General features: G+C 40.3%; 2 protein-coding genes and 1 long non-coding RNA gene across 4 annotated transcripts; 1 reads left to right on the top strand and 2 right to left on the bottom strand.

The window, feature by feature from the left end:
• The first annotated feature begins 351 nt into the window (after positions 1 to 351).
• Positions 352 to 6,893, top strand: LOC146479789 (methyltransferase-like protein 27). The gene is made up of 3 exons (XM_085110648.1): positions 352 to 543; positions 4,756 to 5,128; positions 6,546 to 6,893. The coding sequence occupies exons 1-3, from the start codon at positions 415 to 417 to the stop codon at positions 6,749 to 6,751; spliced, it is 708 nt and encodes a 235-aa protein (XP_084966774.1). The 5' UTR covers positions 352 to 414; the 3' UTR covers positions 6,752 to 6,893.
• On the bottom strand, positions 6,700 to 20,561 carry LOC146479787 (arylsulfatase J-like). The gene is made up of 9 exons (XM_085110642.1): positions 20,387 to 20,561; positions 19,470 to 19,622; positions 18,747 to 18,906; positions 12,896 to 13,008; positions 11,272 to 11,421; positions 10,225 to 10,476; positions 9,554 to 9,698; positions 8,092 to 8,367; positions 6,700 to 7,394 (listed from the first exon to the last, which is right to left on the bottom strand). Exons 2-9 carry the CDS (start codon positions 19,572 to 19,574, stop codon positions 7,021 to 7,023), a joined length of 1,575 nt encoding a protein of 524 aa, XP_084966768.1. The 5' UTR covers positions 19,575 to 19,622; positions 20,387 to 20,561; the 3' UTR covers positions 6,700 to 7,020.
• LOC146479788 (uncharacterized) lies at positions 15,146 to 17,546 on the bottom strand. Of its 2 annotated transcripts, XR_014864904.1 has the most exons (3): positions 16,868 to 17,546; positions 15,498 to 15,794; positions 15,146 to 15,464 (listed from the first exon to the last, which is right to left on the bottom strand). It is a non-coding gene; the product is annotated as an uncharacterized LOC146479788 (long non-coding RNA). The 2 variants fall into 2 exon arrangements; XR_014864903.1 differs by having other exon boundaries at positions 15,146 to 15,794.
• Positions 20,562 to 20,597: the final 36 nt, after the last annotated feature.

Below are 20,597 nucleotides of genomic sequence, written 5' to 3'. Positions count from 1 at the left end.
TGGCTCCGTGCCGCATGCGTTTTTCCTTTCAGTACATTTCTTTGACGTGCTCTGCCAAACCGTCAACAACGTAAAATGAGCGTTTCTTGGTATTTTGTGGGGAACGAGGGAACACCACTGTGTTGATTTTCTTTTTGCTGTGTGAACTTGAACGTGTAACCGTCAAGTGGATATAGTTCGGCCACACCGGACATATTAAACTAGACGAGATAATTCGGTAGTTGGTTGAAATTACGTGAGCTGTTCTTTATAAGGGCCTTTTCGTTAGTCGGTAACTACAACACGATTTACAATGATCACATCATTCAACTGTCAATCACGGATTTGGTTGCACAATCGATAACACATACTGCTCACTCTCCGACACAACAAATCATTTACAAGCAGCAGCACGATAAAAAAAAAAAGCTTGAGATGGCATGCGGCAAGGAACTGAATAGGAAGTACCCAAGGCCTCAGGAAATCATCGATTTGTCGTATTGGAACACGTCGGATGAGATGGTCAAGACAGCTCATAACATCTGGGCCGTGACTTATGAGCAGGTTAGTACACTATGGATAAGTTGGAGTCGAAGCGTTTCCATTCGTTTCATTTTTTCGTTTCATTAAGCGGCAGCTTGAGGCTTAGTTGAATCTTTCGGGGACTGGGTATTATTGGATTTATCTAACTGAAAATATTCCTTTTAGGCTGGCTTTCAAGATACGTCAGCACTACTGGCGTTTTTGATGTCGATGAATTACGCCGTTTCAAAATTGATCACTAATCTCGGTACTCCAAATGCTTTCACTTTTTTTTACACCCACATTGGTTGGTGTGCAGCAATTCCAGAGGTGTTCAAAGCTTTTGAACGCATAATTTAAGACCAGATATTTAAAAATCTAACTAGGAATCAAAATACTGTAGTCTCCTGGCTCTGCCAAATCTGCCAGTCAGCGAGCCATGCGAGCCACCGTGCGAGCCATTTGAGTCACGGGAGTCATGAGAGCCATATATTTTTTTTTCTTAGATTGGTCTGGGAGGTCGTAGATCATTTCACCAACAAACAATTTGAATTTAGCTACAAAAGTGCTTAAAATTGAAATACTTAATGAAAATTCCCTTATCTCGCTTCGGTTAACAAAATTATTGCTGGTGCATCAAATATGAGATATGGGCGAAACATCTTGGATGAATTTTGATATTGGGTGTGGGCGAAGATCACGTTATTCTTTCGTCAGAACACAAGATACGGCTGGGTGCAAAGATTACCCTGGGACTCGTTGACGAGCCTATAAGCTTGGATGGCTGCGAAAGTGTTGCTAGTGACTACACCGAATTAGTATAAATCTACTAGTGTTCTATCACGAATGCCGTTCTCTGACTGGCTTCGCTACTCGCGCTATCTATTCTGTGATAGATAGTGAGTAGCGGTTTTCAACAAAATGGCGGCCGCTTCCTCGCGCATTCGAGGTGTCTGGGATGAGAATATAGATAATTTACTTGCTTAGTTTTGACCGACTAGTAGATTTATACAAAAACAATTAGATTATTCGCTCTCGATTTCTATGCACGATAGCTGATTTGGGCTGCGCCCTCATCAGCTATCACGCAATAGAAATCTCGAGCTCATAATCTAATTGTTAATTGCAAATGACCGCCTATGATCCTGTGTTACGGCAAAATGTCAAATTAGTTAGTGTGCATGTACCAAAACCCGGCGAAAACTCGGAAAACGGACGGTCCAATTAACTGACGGTTGAGGTCAGTGAGGTCTTGAAATTAGCAGCGGCTACAGCTGAGGTCTTCAACAAAGCCGTGAATGATGCACTTCCCTCGGTCGCAGGGGAATATGGCATCATTAACGTTGATTATCTCAGATGTAGTTTGGATCCCAAGTCGTACGTTGGAGACGAAGCAGGGGGGGGGGGGGGTTAGTGGGGGGTGCACTTTGGAAAGGACTTTGTTCAGCTAAAGGGATCGCTGTGAAAGAAAAGACTGTTTCTGACTTTTTTCATTTTAAACAAGACCTAAATCGGCATAAAATTTACCACCAAGACAGCCAGTCCAAAAATAAATTCCAGTCGTTGGTGTTGGAAGTTACAACGCCCCAATTTCAATACAAGCGGATCGAGCGCCAGCAAAACAGCTTGACGTATTGATAGGAAAAGTCAGCCAATGTAATAAAAGATGAAGGGCTACAAGTCATGACGGTGGAGACGGCAGGCGCAATGACAACGATGGTGTCGAAGCTAGTCGGCCAGTGATGCTTTCTCTGCTGAAGTACCGAACGCAAAGTCACTTCGCACAACATGATATCGGAAACGTCTTCTAGACGTTATCGCTGACTCGCAGATTTTAAACACTCGTAGATCACAATATTTTGCTACGTGAATTGCAATGTTATGGGATACGCCAGTCTAGTATTAAATGGTTTGCTTCTTTCTTAAATAATCGAACTAAAATTTGTCTTATCAATTGTTCAGTAAGTCAACCCCGAAATTTTTGACATGCGGTGTTCCTCAAGGGACAATTCTAGGACCTCTACTTTTTTTTTTATGTGTCAATGACTTACCGAATTGCTCACAGTTTTTACAAACCAGGATGTACGCTTGTCGTTTGCTAGTGCATGAACTAAGAAAAGTGTACACTTGGTTATCAGCCAATAGCCCTTTTCACGGTTGATTTTTCTCATTTGCATTACAATGTTATCCAACGTGGATGCGAGGCAATTTCGGGCTAAACTACAAAATAGCCCGAAATTGCCTCACATACATGCTAGATTTCTTTGTAATTCAAATACACCTTATTCCAAAATGGCTACCATTTTAACATTCTTTTGTTGGTATTCAAATTAGCCCTTCTTGCCTCGTTTTTAAGATCAAAAATCAAAAGAATATTTTATCTTGAACGAGGCAAGAAGGGCTAATTTAAATGCAAACAAAAGAATATTAAAATGGTAGCCATTTTGGAATAAGTGTTATAGACTTTTGCGTGTACCCACGCGAGTGTATTGCGTGTGGATCTATCACGTGATCTGTTATTTTAGTCACATGTTCTTGGGAATAAATCTTGTCGTTTTTCGTTCATAACAATAAGGTTTATGAGCAGAGTTAACCGAGAAAAGGGCTATTAGCTTGCCCTAAACCTGCCAAAAAGTGAGTTTATACTAATTGCATTTAAGCACGGCCTCCAAGAAGAGAAGTATTTATTGTTAATTTTTTCAAACATAATTGTAGTTAGGTAGATAGATAGTTTATGGTGATTATTATATAGCTGATGGAAATAACGTGTCTAAATAAAGTTATCGTATCGTATCGTATCGTATCGTATATTAAATTACTGAATAAAGTAAATAAAACGTTACACGACATTATGGCTTATCCTTACATTGGGTTAATCAAGGGCTCCTGTGAGCCAACTCGTGAATGCAGAAGTAAATATATAGTGGCAAGATATAAAACATTGGCCGTTTTTATGCTAGAGACGTTAAAGTCGTCTAGACGTATTTAATGTCTGAGACGTTAAAGCCATCTGGTAAAAACTGGACGCATAAAAGTAGACCTAAGCTCAACTTCACTCCACTTTCTGCCCCGAGACTCCTTCAAGTTCTTCTTGGCCGCCATGTTGTTTAAGCGCTTAGCCTCGATTTCTAACTCGTGCCAGTCGTCTGTGGACGAGTCAGTGCTAAATGCGTCCAGTAAGGGCGTCCCGTTTTTATACTAGACGCGTTTAACGTCTGAGACGTTTAAAGTCGTCTGTTAAGTGCGTCTAAACGACGCACTTAACTAAAGACGCTAAAGTTGTCAGACGTTAAATGCGTCTGTCTTATTTACCGTTTTTATACTAGACATTAATGTCGTCTCGAGACGACTTTAACGTCTCTAGCATAAAAACGGCCATTGTTTCCATTGTGTTTGGTTGGTCCAGGGCTCGAAATATAAGCCATAAAGGCTTAATAGGGGACTCAGTGGCCTTTTTTTCCGCATCCTAGGCCACTTCAAGTAGATTTTCAGCCGTTGCCCTCAATAAGATTGAGCTCCTTGAATAGTTTTGTATTTTTTAAGAAAATTTTAATGTTGAAAATTGTTTGGAGCCTTTGGAATGGTTGGCCTTAAATCACAATTTAATTAAGGAGATGAAAGAGCTAGGCTTTCTCTACATATAGTCTGAAGTCTACGCCAAATACTTCCATAGACTTTTTACTCTTTTGCCTTTCAGTTTATAGAGCTTCGAAATTCAAAGCAGACCAAAGCAGGTCGAAAGAAAAAAAAACGGTGTTAATTCAAAAATAGACAGAAGCTCGAAGCCGTTCTTTCATAGCTACAGCTTTAAATTCACATAAAATGTTCATCTTACAAAAGGAAACGATTTTGTACCGTTCGGTTGTAGTAATCCCTTTGCTACATCAACCATTTAACTTCATTTAGCGCCATGTTTTAATTAAGCCTGAGCGCTCTTGAGTGCATTCGCCACAACAATTACAATGATAATAAGAGACGACAACAAAATTAAACCATATATTAACTAATAGCAAATAAATGAAAATTAAGTGCGGGGAGGAGGGGGGGTGTGGCAGGAGAAATTGTCACCTAACTTCCTCAAGGAAAGATAATCTTCAAATTACAATTAAACAATATGCAATAGACAATTACACAAGTTCACAATAAGCAATTAAAAACAACCACAATTAATGAAACGGAGGAGTGCAGGTTTCTCGTTTCTCTATATATGATCGTGTTCTGACCGGCCACACCCGGCTTTCATTCATTTATCAGGACATGGAAACTTCCAAGTACTTGATCCCAGGGGCCTTAGTTTCAACTCTGGAAAGAGTTATACAAAGCAGGTTTCCAACGGAAGAAAAAGGTGCGCTCATGATCCTGGATATTGGCGCTGGAACAGGCTTTGTGGGCGAAAAGTGCACAGCTGCAGGATTCACAAATCTCGTGGCAATAGATTTATCGGCAAAAATGTTGGCCATTGCAGAGGAGAAGAATATCTATAAGCATATGGTGTGCGATTCCCTTTACAACTGGAGAAAGCACTTTATTGCTGGCCAGTTTGATGTTGTGCTAACTGCCAGTGTGTTCACACCAGGGCAACTGAAACCCGCTGCTCTTGATGAAATAATCTGCCTTGTGAAGCCTGGTAAGGAAAATCTGTGTTGCTTGTGTTTGTGTGTTTTTTTTGTACAACGGGCCTCTGGAGCCAGCTTTACCATGAAAAAAAAAAAAAAAAAAAACGCATCGGTAGCCTGCGGTTTTGTTCGCGCGCGGTCAAAGGTCTTGGCGGCGAAGCCGCTAGAAGAATGGGTCGGAAGCGGCTGTTTTTCTCGCGGCTTCGCCACTTGCTGTGGCGGCTTCACCGTCAAAACAAACCTTTTGACCCTGCGCGAGCAAAACCGTCAGCTACGCACGCTACCGCATCGGGGGCTTCGCCGCGGTTCTTTCTCTCTCTCGCGAAAACAAAATTAAAGGCAACTTCTGGCACCCAGGGTAGGTAAAGCTAAGTATGTAGTATGTAAAATAAAATAGAATATAGTTTGGATTCACCCATTTTCGCGAAATCAACAGCCATGAAGCTCTTGGACCTCTTGGCGAAATTTAATACGTTCTGATCGAGATCGGGCTAGAGTCAACGTTTTCACAAAATTGCGAAAATGACACGAAACATGGCTCTGCTTTTTTCGCGGAATTTATTTAAAGAGGCAATGTCAGCTATATTTTTGTTTAACTTTGAATAGCCAAAAAACATATTTGAATCGATGGAGTTTTGTTGATAACAACACTACTAATGCACAGAAACTAGTGTTAATTATGTTAGGTTGCGGATGGCTACAATGGAAATGGTAACGTGGCCAATTTTTTTCAAGTTCTTCCTGTGTATTGCAGAGAAGTTGCTAAAAACTAATTATAGTTTGTTCTTCCCAAGGTAAATCCCGTAATATTTTCTTCCCGGCGCTTTAATTTGAGCAGTCAAGCAAAATCGCCGTGATAGTGCCCTTTTAACTTTACGCGCCAACTAAAGTTTAGTGATTATTTTTACAAGGCACTATTGATTTCTTGACAAATTTCAATGCCCATGTTTAAAGGGGCAGTGTCACCTACTTTTAGTGAATCGCCAAAAAACATATTTGTTTCAATGGAATCGTTTAAATAATGGTAGAGTTTTGTTAACAATAACCCTACTAGTGCATAGAAACTACTTTTAATTACGTTTGGCTGCGGATGGCTAGGATGGAAGTGGATTGTAAAATTTTTTCAAGTTCTTCCTGTATTTTTTAGAGAAGTCGCTAAAAAAAAAAATTCTTTTGGCCCAAATTCTTCCTACGAGAAAAATCTTAATATTTTCTTCTTGCTGTTGTGAAGCAATCCCATGTTACAAAACATGTTCTTTGTCAAATATTTGAGTTTTTGGCCAAAATACAGCAAAATCGCTGTGATAGTGCCCCTTTAACATTTATGTAGTCTGACATGTTAGCCGTCTTCTCCCCCTAACCTACAGGGGGCGTTAAGGGGGAAGAGACGACTGGCATTTCAGATTAACATTGATGGATATTCAACAGGTGGAATCATGGTTCATTCTGTTCGAGAGGACGCTTACAACACTCCTGAATACGGCTACGAAAGCAAGTTCAAAGAACTGGAGGAAGAAGGAAAAATAAAGCTGCTGAGCAAAGAAAGAACAATGAGATATGCGCATGAAGAAGCCACTGAATACACTGTCCCGTATTCGTTTATTCTGGTGTACCAGATCGTGAAGCACGATTAACAAATACATAGTTTTTTCTATTTCGAGTTCGAGTTTTTTCCCGTTGATTTACGGACCAAGCGCGAAGCGCGCGGGTGATAAATCAACGGGAAAAAACGAGAACAGATCTGAAAGGAATAAAGCAAAAACAAAAACGTACAAAGTCATGGCTATTGAATCGTTTTTAAACTTGGCATTTAGTTCCCTTATGGGTGCGCCCGCCAAACGCACGACCAGCTTGGAAACTACAAGTGTAACTGCAGTTGTGGAAGGGAAAGCATTTCCAAACACTACGCGCAGTTCTTATTCGGTTGCTCGTCACACCAGGCCGTCCACACGCCGTTGTGGTACTTGGGGTCAGCGTTACGGTCATACGGTTTATTCTTGATCGGAACCATCGTTTTCTTGTAACTCTCCAACAACCCTAGCAGCATTTTAAGCACCTCTGGTTGCTGCTCTGCTAGATCGGTGTATTCGCACGGATCATCCTCTATGTTAAACAAGCATGGTCCGTCCTTGGGGCCACACATTGCTGGCTTGGCGGGCGGTGGTGCGCATGTCACTACTGCGTTTTTCAGGCTGGGGAGGGTGTCTGAGAAGTTGAGTCGCTGAGACGGGTTAACTTCGAAGCCGGGAGGAGGGTACCATCCATCATGTGTGTGACCTAGAGGAAGATGCAAATAGACCGGTTTAAATATCGATTCCAACTATAATATCATTCGATTGTTAAAGAGTTGCTAAAGAACAAATGTTCGTCTTACAAAGAAACAAAACCACAGTAGCTTAAATCTAATAAGTTACATGTGCTCTAACTTTGCTTATTAACTCCAGGGCGTACTAGGGGTCGGATGAGGGGTGGATACCAACTGCCTTCGTTTCATTCTTGGAAATGTCTCAAGCCACCTCTACTTTGTAAGGCTAAGGCTAACAACTGGAAAATTCTGTTTCATCCGGCCATTCCTACTCGAGCCCAGCTGACACGTAGAAGTCTCGTGAATGGAACAGCTTTGTTCTCAAGTAGCTTACGGCTGCAAAATGCTGTTTCTTTTAGCACCGATTTTTTTGGTTGAATGAAAAGCGCCCATGTTTCCTCTCGATTGCCGGCCATCCCGGCTCACTCACGTTTTCTGGAACAATGTTTTGTTTCCGTTCAGTAGTCATAAGACTAAGAGTCTATTTCATCTGGTTCTCTGGCGGTCCATCTGCCTATGGTCGGTTGTTTGTCTCTCTGCTTGTCTGTCCGCCTACCTGTCTTGTATGCACGCCTGCCTACCCATTTTCTGCCTGTGTGCCTGTCTCTCTCTTTTGATCTATATGCCGTTAGGACAAAGGTTTGCAAGCACAATCATACAAAAACATACTTTCATTAGCCAAAAGTTTCCATTGTTGGTAACGCAACGCCACGGTCCACGTGACAGGATCTATATTATGCACCATTCCCTTCCTCGGCGACGCTTTTCCCTGCGACAGAGTAGGCCACATATCAAAGCCGTCTAAATCAGCAAGCTTGCTTAGGTCCCCACCTCCGCGCCCATACAGGGTAGGGAGCCAGTCTGTTAGGTGCATTAGGTCCATGCTCACGCGGCCTTTGGATTCTAAAAGGGGACTGTGGATGAGGGCTGCTCCTCTAATGCCACCTGCAAAGAAGGGAGATATAAACGAGTTTTGACCTAAAGGCGACGACGGTTGATCACTGTACATGTAGCATATTACTTACTATCGTTACTTTTTCAATGATTACTGCTTTACAGAGCAAAAGCGTGGAGCGAAAATGGGAACACCCAAAATTTTCAAATAAGCGACTCCCATTGAGTAACGCCTCACCCTCTCCCCCCCCTCCCCCCCTCTGTTTCTATTTGGGTGAGTAGCGAGACAACAAAGGTTGAGCATAAAGGTGTTGGCCGTGTTTATCACTCACTATTTTCTACAATCATCCTTAATTCATAGCTGAGCGGGTCCTGATTACTTCGTTAGTTACAACAAACCAGTTTCTTTTACTCTAAGTCGCATCTTGCAATTTCCAAGTCCACGTAATTACACCGCGCGTAAGTGTACCGCTATCGGAAATATATCAACAGCGTTGTATATTAATGTCTGGCCAAGACTTAAGAAAACTTAAATAAGCACCCCCACCCCCTCCCCCTAGAAATGAGCGCCTTCTGCCTTATCTCAAAGTTGAAATAAGCCCCCTCCCCTCCCCCGGGGGAGCGCTTATTCGAGGATTTACGGTATACTTAAAAAAGTCGACCTGTCATTTAGAATCTGCCATGTATAAACTTGATTAAAACGCGAGCAAAAATCATACAAAAGCGTTAACCGGAACGGCCTCTATCTCGCGAGAAGAGTTCTTTTCGATCTTCCTCTTCCTGGTTTGCTAGGAGGATCAAAACGAACTCTGCCCGCAGGGTTTAACGACCTCGGGAAGCCGCAACAAGGCACGCACAAATACGGTAAAATGAACTGAAACCTTGTAAAACTGGTTTACGTCAGGCTCTTCTCGGAACGTAAAGCCAGGTTTTCACTAACAACGCAAGCACAGGCGCAAGTACAAGCGCAAGCATAAGAGTGTTTATTTCACCGAGGGAACGGCCTCGACGTAAGCATAAGCACAAGGATCAAAATTTTTCCTTTTCTTGTACTTGCACTTGTGCTTGCGACGCCTTCGTTTTCAGTTGGCATAAAGCTCTTACGCTTGTGCTTGCGCCTCTGCTAGCGGCGCTAGTGAAAAGAGGGCTTAACTGAGCAATGAAATGAGTCACCGAGTCACGCGGGCACGCCCTCTTCAGTATACAGTGTGTTAGCTAGTTCTATAATTATACAAACCTTCCCACAAAGTGTACTTTGTTCCTCTGAGTGGATAGTTACAAGCTGTGTTCCGGCTCACGCCGTTCGCAGGACCGCCATTGTCTGTACTGAAGATTATTATAGAGTTGTCGTACATCCCTCTGGCTTTAAGAGTGTCGACCACCTAACACGGAAAAAAACAAAGAAACAGAAACGACTAAGAAGCTGTGTTTGAACAATCAGCTACAGTGCAACCCCAATATGACGGAGTACCAAGGGAATAAGCGGATGAGTTCTTTATAATAGGGGTTCGTTGTAAAACGTTCGACCGCACGCGATAAGTCTATGCGCTAGAGAAACTTGAAGTGTACTGTACAATTCAAGTGACTGTGGGTGCCGCACTCTGTTGAGTATTATGTCTGTTGTTTGGAAGCTTGTTTCTAATTATTTAGATTGTAAAGTGTAAAGGCAGACCTTGTGCCCTTACTACAGGACAGTCCATCCTTTTTGCGTTCGTCTATCCTAAAAATGCGCGCAGCCTTCAAACGAAACGTCTGGAGCGAGTGAGGAAATGGTCTGTCATATGAGGCTCGCGCGCGAGAATCCACGCTTTAAGCGATTTGCGTGTCCGTCCGACATAAATTAAATAAGGCTACAAATTCAACTGTTAGTTTGCCTGTTTTGAAAAGCTCACGCTTTACGCAGTTTACCTTTCCAACAGATTGATCCAGTGCAGTAGCCATCGCAGCAAAAACTCTGCGATTTTCGTCTTGAATGCTGTCTTTGAACTTGTCAATCAAATCCTGAGGAGCCTGCATAGGTTGATGCGCCAAAGCACTGTGCACCGCCTCATGAGCCAAGTAAAGGAACAGTGGCTGGGATGTGTCATGAGAATTGATCACGCTTACAGCTTGGTCTGTGAACAGGTGCGTACGGTACTTTCCCCACTGATTAAAAACTGACTGCAATGATTATAGAAGGATTCTGTAAGACGACGCCCACAATGGATAAGGCGGGTTAGTTTCTGAAGAAACTGTGGTGCTGCGTCGGTGAGGAGTAGAAACGAACAATTGGTTTATCAACAGAGTTGATAGCTAAAGGTAAATTGGCCACCGTAAAGAGATTCGAGTGCTGAAGTTGCAAGCCCTCACAATGCACCACTTCCATTTTGGATCGGTACAAAAAATAAACAACAACAACAACAACAACAACAGCAAACAAAACAAAAAAGGCTTTTTGTTAGCAAAGTAGCTTTTTATCATAGCGTGCCTGTTACCAGGACCGCCTATTCCACCTTTCTGTCCCAATAGTGACAAGCATCTAATTTCCATTGCCTGTACAACGAATGATCAAGGTATTTCCGATCGCAGTTTAGGTCTACAGAAATTTGTCATTCAAGAGTCTGCAACGCGTTAGCTTAGGGAATTCTGGCTGCCAACATTTTGTTTTCGATGGGAAGTACAAAAGAGAATTTTTTATGCGCCGTGCGAACCAGGCCGAATGGGATCGTGAAACCTGGTTGCTTGCGAAAGAGGAATCAATACTTCTAAAATTTGACTGAACTCATGTTCGGTCCATAACCCATATGTATTTAAACAAATCTTTACGCGCTGATTTAGAAAGGCAATTATTTTGAGGGCTCAACACTAAAAGTCGCGGACGGTCCAAGCTAACTTCCAATGCTGTGAGAAGAAGACGTTTATCAACCACTGGTACCTTATTTCGGCTTTAGTTCAAGTCACACGACCAGGCTTTACCTCGGTATTATTTCTCAGGTCCAGTCCCCAGCCATCAGGCTCGGACTCAGAGTGATCCCAGTAGTCCCCAGCCCCCAGCCAGTAGCCAAAGAACGAATCGAATCCGCGCTTGGTCGGAGTGTAGTCATACTTGAAGAAACCTAGATGCCACTGCAATGAAAGGAAATGTTTTCGAGAAACGAGTTGGCGGTGACAGGCCTGGTTGCGAAAGATCGTAACAGAAACTTGCACAGCTGAAAGCTTGTAAATCTGGTTAAAGTAATTTGATTTGTCTGAAAGTTAATTTTTCTTTTCCCCCTTTTTTTTCATTCTGTTGCAACAGCCATTAGTTTTCTGTAAGTATTGGCTGCTGAATAAGGAAGGGAGAAAGGAAGGGAGGAAGGAAGGAAGGAAGGAAGGAAGGAAGGAAGGAAGGGAGGAAGGAAGGAAGGAAGGAAGAAAGGAAGGAAGGAAGGGAGAAAGGAAGGAAGGAAGGAAGAAAGGAAGGAAGGAAGGAAGGATGGAAGGAAGGAAGGAAGGAAGGAAGGAAGGAAGGAAGGAAGGAAGGAAGGGAGGAAGGAAGGGGGAAAGGAAGGAAGGAAGGGAGAAAGGAAGGGAGGAAGGAAGGAAGGAAGGAAGGAAGGAAGGAAGGGAGGAAGGGAGGAAGGAGGGAAGGAAGGAAGGAAGGAAGGAAGGAAGGAAGGAAGGAAGGAAGGAAGGGAGAAAGGAAGGGAGGAAGGAAGGAAGGAAGGAAGGAAGGAAGGAAGGAAGGAAGAAAGGAAGGAAGGAAGGAAGGAAGGAAGGAAGGAAGGAAGGAAGGAAGGAAGGAAGGAAGGAAGGAAGGGAGAAAGGAAGGGAGGAAGGAAGGAAGGAAGGAAGGAAGGAAGGAAGGAAGGAAGGAAGGAAGGAAGGAAGAAAGGAAGGAAGGAAGGAAGGAAGGAAGGAAGGAAGGAAGCTGAATTCAGGGAGAAAAGAGGGGGGCACAAGTACCGATGGAAGGAAAGAAGGGAGGGAGGGAGGGAAGGGGGGGAGAAAGGAAGCAATGATAGACATAAAAAATTAAACAGATTGCCTTTAATTGAAATTACGAAAAAATAAGTAAATAGACCTTTCACGGTTTCGGACAACATCTGCTGTGAAACTCCGTAAGAATTTGTCGGATTTGACGGCGAATATTATTCTGCTAGTTATTGTACAAGACGTGAACTATAGAGAAAAGATTCAGGTCATAACGGGTGTTTTTACACTTCGAACAAAGGACATCTCAAAAATAATGCAAATTGCCGGCAAATTCTAAACCACAAGAGACTCTTTTAAATGGTAGGTTATGAACGTCGTATGGTCAGATGAATACTATAACTGAAATATATTTATATAAAAAAAATATATTACGTTTTGGAAATCCCTGAATTTAGCGGCGAGTTACAAAGTCGACCATCATCCCATACATTTCTTGTCATTTTAGCCGTGTGCCCCTCCCCTCTCCCCTTACCCCCCCCCCCCCCACACCCAACAAAGGTGGCATCAAAAAGCCTTCAAATGGTCTTTTGAAATTCATACAGTCAGCTAATCCTCAAAGGTTTAATTTACACTAATTAGCTGGCTTCAACTATTACATGTAAGCATAAAAATCCGAAAATTATACCTTCCCCACGGCATGTGTAGCGTAGCCCAGCTCTTTGAGATATTGAGGCAACAATTTCTCTTCCAATCCTAAGCCAAAAGGCTGCCCGCCCATGATTACACCATGATGCATTCCTGAAATGATCATTAGCAAATAAAAATCGATAAAAAAGTTACTAAGCAGTTGTCAGAAGTTGGAGAAAGAACACATGTATCACTGGCAACAAAGAAAGGATGGGTAACTGTTGCATTCCTGATAAATGGATGACGTTTGTAACTTGTGTTTACTTGAAACTGGGGTCTTCTTTTGTAACACCTTAGTCTAAAATGTCAGCCGTCTCCTCCCCCTAACCCACGTCCACTCTGGGTTAGGGGGAAGGAGATGGCTGACATTTCAGACTAATAACACCTCTAAATACAAGTTTTCTGCTTGATAGAGCCATTCTCAACTGACTGTTGTAAAGCATAACCAAATTCAGGTTATTACTATGACCAATCACAACAGGTGCTAACAACGCAATGAACCAATCAGACCCAGGTGGAAATCTTATTAAGATCTTATTAAAGCCCCATTTACACTACAGAAAATTTTGGGCACGGCTCGGATAAAAATGGCACGCGTACCCAAAAAAAAGGTTCAGCTCGGGTAAATTTTGTAGTGTAAATGATTATGCCGTACCAAATTTTATCCCTGCCGACCCAAAATTTCACCCGTGCTCGGCCCTTCTGAAAAGGTAGTCCGAGCACGGGTGAAATTGGTACGCGTTCCCAAAAATTCGGCCCGGCTCGGACGAAATGTGTAGTGTAAACGATTGACCGTGCCAAACCAATTTTTTCCTGACGAGCCTTCGTAACTGTGGTCAGCACCATCTGTTGGAGCATGTGTAGTAATTCCATTCAACATGGCGGAATCGGCGCGCCCTGCAACAAGCAAGTCACCAAGAAAATCTCAGGGTCACTCTAAGAAAGGAAATGAAGTAAAGGAATACACTCCTTGTCCCTGAATACTGTTTGTAGCAACTCAAATCAGTGACCATTACGTGTTAACATCCAAAATCGTTGCTCGATAGGACAGTTACAAGCCAGCTTGCTGCTATTACAATGAACGTTTTTGTATCTTCGCGCCTTTTCTATTATTCTGGAAAGGAAAACAGGAAGAGACTAATTTTCGACGGCCCTGCGACAAGATGTGTGGCCTTTTTAGAAGTAGACACTCCAAATACTTCTCCCCCGCCATGTTTGAGTGGAATAATTGGCCGCATGCGCCCTAAGAAATAATCGCGTCTGCTACCCAAGATGTTGATCCTTTTACCCGTACCAAAACATTTTCTCACACCGCTTAGCACGGCAGAACAAAAGACGTGTAAACAGGATATCAGTGCTATAGTTTTTGGTACGTGTACCATTTTTATCCGAGCCGTGCCAAAAATTTCCTGTAGTGTAAATGGGGCTTAAGATTCTTATTAAGTTTCTTAACAAGATCTTATCTTACTTCTTAGTTAAGATTCTTACAAGATTCTTACAAGATCTTGTAAGATTCTTACAAGATTCTTACAAGATTCTTGTAAGATTCTTACAAGATCTTGGTAAGATTACAGTAAGATCTTACAAGATCTTAGTAAAATCTGATAAGAATCTTAGTAAGGAACTTGCAGTTGATAGTCAAGATCTTACAAGACCTTGTAAGATTCTTACAGGTTTCTTACAAGATCTTGGTAAGATTCTTATTAAGTTTCTTAACAAGATCTTATCTTAGTTAAGATTCTTACAAGATTCTTACAAGATCTTGTAAGATTCTTACAAGATTCTTACAAGATTCTTGTAAGATTCTTACAAGATCTTGGTAAGATTACAGTAAGATCTTACAAGATCTTAGCAAAATCTGATAAGAATCTTAGTAAGGAACTTAAAGTCGATAGTCAAGATATAATAATCAATCTCAAGCTTAAGACATCATAATTAACAATTAGATTATGAGCTCGAGATTTCTATCGCGTGATAGCTGATGAGGGCGCAGCCCGAATCAGCTATCACGCATAGAAATCGAGAGCGAATAATCTAATTGTTTTAGTATAAATCTACTAGTCGGTCAAAACTAAACAAGTAAATTATCTATTTCCTCATCGCAGACACTTCGAAAACGCGAAGAAGCAGGCGCCATTTTGTTGAAAATCGCTACTCACTAATTATCACAGAATAGATAGCGAGTAGTGTAGCCAATCAGAGAACGGCATTCGTGATAGAACACTAGTAGATTTATACTAAGAGGTATTATAGGACACAAAATCAAGATTTGACCAACAGTTTATTAGAAGGTCTCACACCATAAAATTGTGAAATTACTATAACAAAGACTTCAAGAAACTGTTTCTATGATCTATAGAAAACCTGTTATTTCATTTAATGATGATTTTTTGTCCCCTTTATTTACAAATCATGCAATAAACTGAACTGGAAACTGAGTTTTACTCAAAAATTAATAAGTGAACCCATTAAACTCAATTTGGTTTGATTGTGTCCCAGAAAATTTACACAGAGATCAAAGAGGCAGAGTCATTAGGGTACCACAATTTTGGGTCAAAATTCACTACCTTTAAAATACAAGCACTTCGTTGATTTTTGACTTCAAGAAATAAAGTGAATCTTGAGTAAAAAAAGAGCTAAAATAAGTAAATTAACATTAAAAAATAAAAATAAACCCTTTTTTTCTCACAAGGTCTGTATTTAACTCACAGTTGCTCACTCAGTTCAACTGGCTCTAAACATGCACTTTCATAATTTGTGGTGGCTCAGAAAAATACCACGGATGCTTTCACTTTGCAAGTATTGCTTGCCAGCTCCAACTTATAAAATTAATAAAATATTGAAAAATTAATCTTCTCCCACATTTCATTCAGCTGCACCTCCAGGGCTACAGGGACCTGTACAGGAAAATAAGACAGTCATGTTAACTTATGTCCTGACCAGAGTACACAGTGTTTAATCTCATTCTCTTACTTCAGTCAGCATTCTCAAAATGTTTTGTAGTAGCACATGCAGACAACTCAGCACTGGCTGCCTTGTTCATAGGAAACCCAAGTCTAAATTTACATGTGGCTTTGATGTAAAAAGAAAATTCCATGCTCAAATACAAAAAGATTATTATAATGATTATTTCATTGTTAACTGTACAGATGTATGTCTGGGCAGTGCAACTTACATTGTAGTTCTGCCTGCAGTGAAATAGGTCACTCTTTGTAAGAAAACATGATTGTATTGATCAAAAGGATTGTTACTTAGTGTTCCCTTTATTTTGCTTGCTATTTTCAACTAATGAACTATGGTATCAAGTACTGATCAAATACTGTCATTATGCAAGTTACAAAATTTTATTTAGTATTATAGTTCCTGAGTAGAAGTAGCAGAAGTCACGATTTACAACAAAATTTAATCAGTTAAAATAGACTCCAACAATCATAAATATAAGTGACTTTATTGAGCAGGATTTGGTGACTTGACTCTGAAGCTGCAGTCTTGAGTCTCGACCTTGACATTACAAAATGGAGTTGAAAATCTACAGTAAAACCGAAAATTGTGCACTTAAAGTCAGTTCTTCTGAGTGATCACAGTGACTGGCTAGGCTGTCATTAACTTTTTAGACAATGTGGCAGTGAGCTTTTCACCCGTAACAATCTTGTTAGTTCCTGATCTGAGTAAAATGAGCCATACACTCCACGAAGATCATAAACTGATCTTCACGCCAAATCAAGATCGATCACTCACGTTTTCAGCTTATACCAAGACTGTCATGATATTAACCCGGCTACAAATTACTCCATAAAAACGTTTTCAAAGGCTTCGTATAAAAACTAAATGGGGAATGACCACCTCAACAATCTTCAAGAAGCACATATGCATGCTCGTTGTCTGTATGGATCCATGTTGTCTGTAATTTGCGTGGATGATCACACATTTTCATGCAGTCTTTCACAAAATGATTGGTGTCGAACCTTACCTCTTTCTAAAAAGTGATTGTCCACAGTTTGCTGCTTGAAGCCATCATTTTTTAGCTTTAACAGAGGTAAAATCCAGAGGAAATGTATGCTGAAAACTTGAATCGCGCCTAAAATATGAAACGGTCCTTCTCCGAGCCTGCAGTGGCATATCTGCTGACCAAAATGGTGCCCAGTCCTCCCAGTCTGAATGAAATCCAAGATGGCTGCCGGTGTTGCCATGCTGTGATTCAGTGTGATTCCGGCCCACGTTTATCCACGTTTTCTTGCTCATTTTAAAAGCTAGCATTGTACATGAAAAACATAGGAATTATGATTCAAAGCACTGTTGTTCTTTTTGGCATTAAATGGAGTTTAGATTCATCAAAGAAGGTTTGTAGGTATTAATGTTTTCACAAATGCGTTTCAGTGTTGGACGGTGCATTAAGTTTTTTTTATGCGAATACTATCTGTAAACTGCAAACTGTAAGTCTTGACAGTCATATCTTTTAAGCTTTTTTTTAGAAACACACAAGTCTACATAGCGTTTTTTAACTTAGGACACTGAAGAAAGAGATTATCACAGAGAGTCTTGCTGGCATTTATTCTTAGATCCTGTGAAGATTCTTGTAAGATACTATGAGTTCTTAATAAAGAATTGAGATAACAGAAGGTTTTTTTTTTTTACTAGATCTTCATAAAAACTGTTTTTTAAAAGATCTTTTTCTTAATTACCGGTATTCGTGCTAAGATCTTACCAAGATAGTTGTAAGGTAGTAAGATCTTAATCAGAAAATTGATTGTAAGATTTTGGTACAAATTTTGATTAAGATCTTATTAAGAAAACATTAAGAAATAGGTAAGATCTTATCAAAATCTGTTTAAGATCTTATTTTTAACTCATAGTAAGATCTTAACAAGATTCTTGTAAGTTAATTCTTAAGATCTTAACAAGAATTCTTATTAGATCTTGTCACAAATTTTGATAAGATCTGAATAAGAGAATATTAAGAAATGGATAAGATCTTATTAAAATTTTTTAAGATCTTATTGATTGTTAGGTTGAGGGTTTTTTCAAGACTCTTACAAGAATCTTACAAGAATTTAGTAAGATCTTGTAAGAACTTTTAAGATCTTAAAATACTGAAGATTGTATAGTTTGTATTAAGATTTTGTAAAGAAGTGTCGGTAAGATCTTATTAAGATCTGAAATCTTAACAAATCTTAACAATATCTTATTAAGATCTTAGTGTTGTTTTCATTCTTACAAGATTCTTACAAGATCTTGCAAGATCTTACAAGATCTTAATAAGATTTCCACCTGGGAGAATTTGAAACAAGAACGTGTGACTGGTTCCCAGTGTGGGAAAATGCATGTGAGCATTAGACTGCAAGCAGTCCCTTTCTGGTTAGTTGAGAGGGTGCACTCACAGCGCAGCGAGACTGGAGTGAGGAGAAATAAACGAGAAGAGACTGGTTTCTTTTCCTTTCCTCTTTTTCCCGCCTCTCCCCAAGCCCCCCTCCGCTCGTTCGCTCCAGTTTTTTCGCGCTCGGCTATTTCGCGCGACCTCTCGACTAACCAGAAAGGGACTGCTTGCGTCTGTGTGAGCATGTGATTGGTTCTGGTTTTGCCTCTCTTTGGTTGAAAAATGAGCTTTATTAACCACCCACAGAGCAAAGTAAAGCAAAACGAAAGCAGATGCACATTACTCTTGACACTGCATTGAAAACTGCTCTAAAACTTACATGTGAAATCTTGTATTCAGCTGCATGAATGAGAGGGGTCACAGGCTTAGATTTGGAGTGCCACAAGCAAAGCACAACAGCCAGTACTAGATGCTGGTACTAAGATCGATCATATCTCAAAAAAGATAGAAATTTGTTTTTAATTTTTCATTATACCTGTATGTATTGGATATTTTCCAGTCATAATGGCACTGCGACTCGGCGAACAAATCGGTGACACATAATAGTTGTTCAAGATGATGCCGCTATTTGCTAGTCCATCAATGTTAGGAGTTGGAATTTGCTTGGATCCATGAAAACTCACATCATCCCAGCCCTACTTACCAAGATGATAAAAGAATTAAACACCAGGGTTAATTTAAAATTAACATAAATTTATAAAAAAAGAAAAAGGAAACTTTAAAAAGAACGCTGCTCGTAGACTTCACAGATATCGTCTGACTGAAAGTGTAGTCAAGTATAAGCTGTACTCCACAAGGTGCATGGCTAAATTAATACTTAAACAATTATGACTGATCGCTTTAAGAATTATTTTTTTAACTGCTCAATCTTGTTTAGAATGTAGTTAACTTAATTTGTTTTCCTTTTCTGAATAAAAGTTGCTATATATATTTTTTAATAATTAATAGTGGCAGTAATTCAGCTCTTAAGCTGCTGGGCAGTTATTTAATTAACATATCCGTATAATTATATGTCATTAAAAAAGTTTAATTGTTAACAACCACGGTTGACAGTGAAAAGCTGAGACATAAAGCCACTACTTATAACTCTAAAAACAACTGACCAAACTGCCTAATATGGTTTAAGGCCTGATATTGTACATGTGTGTTGTAAATATTTAAAATAATGCTAAATTAAAGTAATAATTTATTTGCTCACCAAGTCATCGGCAAGAATAAATATGATGTGAGGTTGGCTGGAGTTCTTGGCCTCCGCAGAAAATTGCAGAGAGAAAAATACTGCAAGGCATAGAAGCATTAACATATTGTGGCAACCAGTCACTCAATGCAAAATAATTCCCTTGGCTGAGATCTAATGATACAAGATAAAAAGAACACCACAAGACAAAAATCAGTTCAAGAGAGCAAACTGCTATTAACTCCACACAAAAGTTATAAACTCCTATGGCTTGATTTTTCTAAATAATTTAAAATAACTGTGCAAAAAAAAAAAAAAAAAAACATGACAAAAGAGAGAAAAAAAAAACATAGAGAAAACATTACCCCCCCCCCCCCTACCCCTCCTCCCGTCCCCATCCACACCTCCCTGGGCTGCTGGTATTTTAATGACAGCCCTGCTTGGGCCCTAATGAAACTACAGAATACTGAGCCTCCATTTCACGGCAAGTGCACAGTGTGAAAGTTTTCAGAAAATACCCCGCTTCCTCATTTTTTTTTTTCTTGAGATCTTGTTGAGTTCCACCATACTCTGCAAACCCGCTGTAATATGCTTTGATGAACATTAAAGCTAACTAAATAAAAAAATATCAGTAATCTTTTTTATGTAAGCTTATGGTACAGGGACGATCTGCGATTCCAGCGTGTCATTAAATAAGCATGGCGCATTGCTATATTTTTCTGACCAAACATCGAAAGTGCTCCTTTTAAGTAGTAGAGGGACAAAAAGGTACAGGTACAAAAATCTGGTCTGAAGGTGCTCTGGAAATAATATTTTACCTCACTTTTCACGGTTCGCAATTTTAATAATAAGCTTCATTTATTTTGAAAATTTCAAAATTAAATGAAGCTTATTATAAAAATTGCCAACTGAAAAGTCAAGAAATCATTCCTACTCACCTGAAACATCTGAAACGTCCAAAGAAAAGGCGCCAGTTCCGACCTGGCAACAATTTTTCCACCGCCGGTTTTTTACGGGAAAATCATGTGACAGCTTGTATTTCATCAAGAATTTGGTCAATCATTTGCGAAAACCTTTTGAGTGCGCGGGTCATTTTGGTGGCCATCTTGGGAACGGAGAAACCCTGGGGAGAGATTACAGTCTCTTACT

This window comes from Pavona decussata, unplaced genomic scaffold, assembly GCF_977016875.1.
Source record: "Pavona decussata unplaced genomic scaffold, jaPavDecu1.1 SCAFFOLD_58, whole genome shotgun sequence".
Lineage (NCBI taxonomy): Eukaryota > Metazoa > Cnidaria > Anthozoa > Scleractinia > Agariciidae > Pavona > Pavona decussata.
Note: the sequence above shows the minus strand (reverse complement) of the source record. Positions and strands in the feature narration are given on the sequence as shown.